This window comes from Cynara cardunculus, assembly GCF_001531365.2.
Source record: "Cynara cardunculus var. scolymus isolate 2C chromosome LG 13, CcrdV1, whole genome shotgun sequence".
In the NCBI taxonomy this organism is placed as follows: Eukaryota; Viridiplantae; Streptophyta; class Magnoliopsida; order Asterales; family Asteraceae; genus Cynara; species Cynara cardunculus.
Genome location: NC_037540.1, coordinates 12,247,023 through 12,254,452, shown reverse-complemented (window position 1 = coordinate 12,254,452; position 7,430 = coordinate 12,247,023). Strand labels below are relative to the sequence as shown.

Here is a 7,430-nt window from a genome sequence, read left to right as displayed (position 1 = left end):
ACCCTAATCTCATCTCGGTTATACTGTTTATTTTGCTAAATATATGTATATACATGGTTAGATTCTATACAAGAACATGGTCAAAGTAAGATACATGAAAATGTCTATATCAAATATAATTTTAGAGTAAAATCACACATAATTAAAGAACGGTCAAACTAGGGGAGCGCTTCACCCGATGACCTAGGTGCTTTGACTTGTTTTTTAATCACATATAATTTTACTCTACAACCACATGCGACATAGATGTTTCCATATTCTTTATTTTGACATTTTTCTTGTTTGAATATATATATATATATATATAGAGAGAGAGAGAGAGAGAGAGAGAGAGAGAGAGATATGCTAGCAGACACAAGTACAACAATAGAGACAAATATAGGGTAACAAAGATGCTTCATTGTTCATGGTGTTCAATCAAGAAAGTTGATATTATTTTTGATTTTGTTATACTTTAAGTCCATATGAATGTAACAAAAGCTCCAGAACTCCATAATTTATTGCAATTGGAAGGCAAAATTCAAATGTCTAAATATCCACCCTTGACAAATAAACGACATTATGTTTCTATGACCCATTCTTGTTCAATCCCCGTGGTTTTAAGGCATATACCAACTATACCAAGGATGGCCGTTCACAAAAGCCCAAAGTCCGACATGAAAAAGTTGGGCCTAGCAAGTTGGAAACCTGATTGGGCCATGTTATTTTTTTCCCAAAAGCTCGAAAAAGCCAAGACCTTTTTTTGGCTTACTAAAAACAAGCTTGGAAGGCTCGACCTAGTTTGAGCATGGTCTGGTCACAGTTGTTGTTCAGGCCTTGTGGTGCCCGCTTATAACAACCCAAAACTCAAATTAACCATAATTCATTATCGAAGTCCAACCATCATCCAAGTAAACAAGTATAACAGTTTCTCAATACATCTTAAATGCTTGCAGCAGAAAAGACATACATCCATAGTTGAGAATTATTACAAGCTAAGGACAGAAGAAACTAAGTCGACTTGTTCCCCTACTGGAAGAATCACATCTTCCTTTTCCCTTCAAGCTACTCTCTACTTGATACTTCCCCTGGAATTTGTTTTATTTTCTAAATGCGAGAGTTAGACCATAAGGTTTAATGAATTCTCTTCAACACATTTCAGAATTTATAAACAATTGCAATATTGATAAAGCTAACAATGGAAACATCGTACTCAATTAAAATTAGAGCACATCCCCATCACACGTACATTACACATCATTTGTAGCCACACCATCACAACCCCGCGTGACAATGCAATTCATGCCTCCAGTAGATGCCTATCCAATGTGCTAGAGAAACAAATTTAAGGCACACGGATTATCACTTCCAAGGGATATCGCTATCCACAGGTACCTTGCTCCTGCTTTGTAACTCCACACACCCCACATAGCCACATATAACTCAATTTCATCAATGGTATACCATTATAGATTTTGCACTTCAAAACCATAATGCATAAATTCATATTTAGTGCTCAAAAGTATTTAGAAACAATCTCAAGTCATAAAATTCAATGTAAGAGAACCCATTTGGCGATTCACACTCCACCCCAAGCCTAACAACTATAAAGCTTAAACCGAACGCCAGAATTAACCAAGATCTAAAAGGTGTTAACCCAACTTAAACCTCCCAAAAATCTTCTATTATAACCCTTAAAAGAACCCCTAGAAAGATACCCTAAACCTTGGCTTGAAACGAGAAACGAAGCTGACAAAACTGCACAAAAAGGTTGTGACACAGGTCGTACGACTTTTTGTGTGGTGCTGGTTCATTCCTTTTCTTCCAGGCCCGCTGTCAACACTCCAATACACATTAATCCATCAAATTCCAGTCAAATATGTGGTGTTAAACAAAAGGGAACTCCCGAAAACATAATTTACTCAAATCTACTTACTGAGCAACAGTAATCAAACCCAATCCAACTAAAATCATGATTCCATCATCCTTAGAATTGCATAGTCAAATTAACCCAAAAAAAAGCATTATTACTTGAATTTCATTTGGTTTGAACCCAAAATTTTGTTATCATCGTCATTTATTGGTATAGTCATTGGATGTTATTGAAGAAGTTGAAAGTCAAAAAGACTAATAATACATCATGAAACTCAAAGTACATGAAACATTACATCAATATTATGCATAGTCAATAGATATTAATGAACACAATAAGGTTTTATATTAATGAACAACTTTATTATTTTATTTTAATTAATTATTTATTAATTTTTATAATGGACTTTAGTAGGAGATTACAGGGCTGTTTGTTTGTTAAGTCCTGTATGAATAAAGTTGGTTTTATGCATAAAGTTTTTAGTCTGTTAATAAAACTGTTGTTTGTTTGTTATGCTGAATAAACTGTCTGAACAATTAAAATGACCGTTTTGCCCTTCTATTTGGTTTTTGTTTTATTGATCTCCCGACACCATTGCGTTGCCGGTTAAGAAAACCAAAACAAAATTCATTACAGATCAACGAATTGACCTCCAAATAAGAATCTAAACACAAATTCAATAAAAAAAATCTTAAGAACATCAAGAAAATAAATCTTTAAATCAAATACAAACAATATGTGACAAAAAATCTCAAACACACATCAAATACAAAATCAATATCTTAATGACATCACATCCCCAAAATCAAATCCAAAATGACAAAAAACATGAAATTAGCATTGTTCTTTAACTTGTCATTCTTTTCGTCTTTATGATTTATAATTTATTCTTGTTTTTTTTCTTGTGATTCATAAATTGTTGTTTTCGTCTCTTATAATTAAAGGTAGGAGTCAGACTCAAAACAAGAATAAGCAATGAATTTCAAACCATATGAATGAAATTGCAACTTCGAAAGGACAAAGTTGGTAACTTTTAGCAAACTATAGGGACAAAAAAGTAATTTTCTAAAAGTAATAATATGAATTGGATCTTTATCCTCAAAATTTGGGGTCACCATTACAATGAAGTTGCAATTATGAGGTTGTAAAATGCAATTGTTTTTCTCCATCTCTATTCAAGTGCTTTTTTATGCCATTATATTTTTTCATACAAAGCTTTTGAAGCTTTCTCTCCTCCCAACCATGGCTATGGAGTGATGTAAACACCACAGAAAGGCAAAACCCTTTCTATTCTTATCCCCATTTGCAAATAAGTAGGAGGGAAAGATTTGAGAGAAATGAAGACTTCCTTCAACTTTTGGTGGTGAGGGTATTCATGAAAAGAGATCAACTTTTCCTATCTTTCTCCTTAAGATGACAACTTTACAAGAACCCCAGCTCGATTTAGAAGCCGGCGGTAACAGTGGCGGTGGAGATGACACCGGCCCGCAGTCAGGATCATCTGATGGTAATGAAGAGAGTAGCACGACTACTATTGAGATCGTAGGGATGGTGCCGGAGGAGAAGGGAAGGGCATCCTCTGTTTCAGAGTTCGTGGTGGTGGATCTTGAGAGCGGCAGCGGTGGTGGCAGTGACGGTGGTGTGGAGGGTAGTAAGGTACATTTGACAAGAATTGAAAAAGATTGCAGGATTTGTCATTTGAGTTTGGATGTAAACAATCAAGAATCTGGAAATGGGATTCCAATCGAGTTGGGCTGTTCTTGTAAAGATGATTTGGCAGCTGCTCATAAACACTGTGCTGAAGCTTGGTTCAAGATTAAAGGCAACAGGTAATTAACTACCAGACAATGCTTCAAGATTTGATTTTTATAACTTCTTTAAGATACCCATTTGCATTTTTTCCATTTTCCATGCTCAAGTTCACATTATGCTTCAGAATTCATAAATGTTTTTAGGATTTTTTGTGCTTGTTTCTTGCTTATAGCTGTATACATTCAGACTGTTGTTCAGCACTTATCTGGGCCTTTGCTTTAGAGTAGAAACTAATGCTGGTTTCTTTGTCGCCATTTGAGGTTTTGAATATAGTTTGTGGACATTTAGGAGCCAAAGATTGGTACATTGTAAAGGGTATGCAGCCAAAAAGAAAATGTAAAATTTAATGAAGTAAACACTTCAAAAGAGGTAGTGAATACTTTAAGGAATGCAAGATAAGGGAATATTTTCAGAAATAAAGTCGAAAAAGCAGCTTATAAAGCAAGAAAGAAAGGGAACCAAGGCTTCTTTGCATTGGGATTGGAGGTGGAAGCCTTTGGTTTTTGTTATCGAGAAACTATTGAAAAATAGGAATAACTTTACTCGTTCTTTCAGTATTATTTCTTTACAGATATACGATCTAATTGACCTTGATTGAAACTTATTTAAAACATAACGAGTTTGAATCGGACGATGTTAGATGTGTCTGAGGAAAAAAAAGTGTGAGAATATGTATAACTTGGGTTCCAACATAATATATTAGAGATGAAATGATCTAAGTCTAGCTGATAAAAGACTCTAACACGTACCTTCCAACGGAGACTAGACGGGCACAAATTGTTTGAGAGTGTCGAAAGGGTGCTAAATGGGTGAGAGGGCTACACAAGTAAGATTGTCCCAAAAATGTCAACTTTTGCTCTAATACCATGTCAAAACACATGGAACTCTCAAATTACTTTCCAAAAGAACCTTAAGGAGAGAAAAAAGGTTGCAACATATATAGAGTTGAAATGATTCAAGTCTAACCAATTAAAGAATCTAATGAGAAGGATTTACAAAAACTTAGGGGCCGTTTACCAAATACTTACCTGAGTAAGTGCTTACCGGCAAAATTCAACACTAGAACTTACTTACTTACCGGGTAGGATTTTAGTCCATCAAACCGTATCGTATGCAACAATTTACCCGATAAGCGCTAACCATGATGAAAGTCGTCACTCTCACTTGGTGGCTAAAACCCTCGGTCCTTGATAAACTCTTAACCATACAAGTGTTATATAAACTACAGTTATTTGTGTTGTGTGTATTTTGCACATGGGGAAGTCTGCATATGGGTTACTCATCAATTAACTTTGATGGAATTCGCTTTCTACTTTCTCTTTTCTTATTTAAAGTGGGATTTGACTCAAACCAACATAAAAACTTTTAAAAGCTTAAAGATTCATTTAAAAAATGCAAATCTTATGAGATGACATATGATTCGCATCACTATATCCTAGGAGTGCTGGCATCCTAAGTTCATGGAAAGATTGGATTGCTAAAATTCCATTACATTATTTTTTAAAAGAGGGTTTTTAGGACGTTCGAATTTTACGTGGGTTAAATTTTCTTTTATCTGTAGTGATATTTTAAAGAGTAATCTGTAGTTTTATGTATTCTTATATGGTATTAGAGACAAAGTCTACTACTATAAGGACTCCACATAGAGTCGATTTATACTCGTCTAGCCATGGTGACTAGTGAATCCAATCAAGATATAACCATGTTTTTTATGATCTCTTTTCGGCAAAAGAGAGTTTACACTACAACAAAATTAGGTTTATAGGACACTACCAATCTCTAAGTGTCCTAATAGACCGCTTTATAGGACCAAAATATAAAGCGTCCTATCTAAAGGTGTTGTAATAAGTTTATATGATGCTTTTGGGTGTCTTAACAAGTTTTTTAGAACATTTTTAATACAAAATGTTGCATTAGCAACTTTATAGGAGACTTTTGAGAAAGTGTCCTATAAACTCAATTTTTTATAGGATAGTTTTTCAAATAGTGTCCTATAAAGTTGCTAATGGGACGCTTTATATTAAAAGTGTCATACAAAACTTATTACGACGTCAAAAAACGTCATATAAACTTATTACAACGCCTTTAGGTAGGACGCTTTATTTTTTGGTCATATAAAGTCTTATAAAGAAGTCTATTAGGACGCTTAGAAATTGGGAGTGTCCTATAAACCCGATTTTGTTGTAGTGTTAATTTTATTTTTGTCCTTGTATGCTAATTTGGTTTTGTATGGTTTAAAAATCCAGAACATGTGAGATCTGTGGATCAATTGCACTAAACGTTGTTGGTGTAGACGAGACTGCATTGATGGACCAGCGGAATGAAGCGAATGGTGGCACACCATCACGATCTAGTGCACTTGGTGAGACCATGGGTTCGTCAGAAGCCCCCAACTTCTGGCAGGGACATAGGTTTCTTAACTTTTTGCTAGCTTCCATGGTTTTCGCGTTTGTCATCTCATGGCTATTCCACTTTAACGTCCCATCATGAAAATGGTCGATGAGGTAGTTGTTTGTAGTCGGGTATGGAGGAAAAATAATATGCACATTTTTGTTCTTGTTTGTTTGTTGCATAATTTAGTGTTTGTAAGGCTTCTTTCGATCTTGTTTTATTGGAACTTTAAAATATGTATCTATGTAATCTCTTACCCATTTCTTGGACAAATAGAAAATGAAAAATTCAATATATATATATATATATATATATATATATATAGAGAGAGAGAGAGAGAGAGAGAGAGAGAGAGAGAGAGAGGTTCAGGAGAAAACCTAAAAAATGGAAAATCGAAAAACACTTTTTTATCCTTTAGATCAAAAAATCAAGGTTCAAGATTTAAATGGCATATTCGAAAATAACTTAAAAGCAAGGGCAATTATGGAAATATCAGCATTAATTAGAGGGCATAATTGGAATAAAATTATAATTATCTTTTCTTTAATTTAAATCCCTAAATTATCTATATCGTTATCTCCATTATTGTAACTCTCTCTCTCTCTCCATGAATTTGTTTTTACATGTGCATGCAAAACATGTTCATCGTCTTCGTTTCCTACGATGCTAAAACTGGATTCAGTTTTTATGAACAATTGTTCATGTGTTTACTTCTGAACACTATTCATTTTTTTTTAAATAATTGATAATTTGTACATACCTAGTTTTTGTTACGTGTATGTAGTTATCAGGTTCACATATGAACACAATACTTTTTTAAATGTTGAAACGAGATGGTGCACATATGAACAAGTGTTTACTTAAGTATAATTAAGAAAATGTAATCGACAATTAATTACTTGGAATAATTAAGAAATTTAACCTACAACTAATTTGTATGGCATATTCACAATGGCAAGAGATGGAATAATTAAGAAATGTAACCGAAAATTAATTTGCATTAAAAGAAAGATCAAATAAAAAATTACATTTTTACTCTCATTAAATAAATTTATCATGTGTATCAACCAAAAATATATCTTGTTTTTTATTGATTCATTTAGGTTTGTAAAGTTAACACCTTTTAATTGGTTAAAAAGATCTTACCTATATATATATACTAGAATAGTACTCGCGCAATGCAGCGAGACATATCTCGATTTTAATGTTCTATTTTATTATTTGTCTCTGTCGATGTTAATAAAAATTTAAAAAAAAAAATATAATGTTAATATCAAATCAACTATTTAAAAATTTTCATTTTTTATGTAATTTCTTTAATTTATTTTTTTAGTATAATTTAATTTAATGAAATAATTTATTTTTGATTTAATAA

General features: G+C 33.2%; 1 protein-coding gene across 1 annotated transcript; it reads left to right on the top strand.

The window, feature by feature from the left end:
• Nucleotides 1-3,065: 3,065 nt before the first annotated feature.
• On the top strand, nucleotides 3,066-6,325 carry LOC112525902. Its single transcript, XM_025136219.1, has 2 exons — nucleotides 3,066-3,681; nucleotides 5,911-6,325. The coding sequence occupies exons 1-2, from the start codon at nucleotides 3,266-3,268 to the stop codon at nucleotides 6,152-6,154; spliced, it is 660 nt and encodes a 219-aa protein (XP_024991987.1). The 5' UTR covers nucleotides 3,066-3,265; the 3' UTR covers nucleotides 6,155-6,325.
• Nucleotides 6,326-7,430: the final 1,105 nt, after the last annotated feature.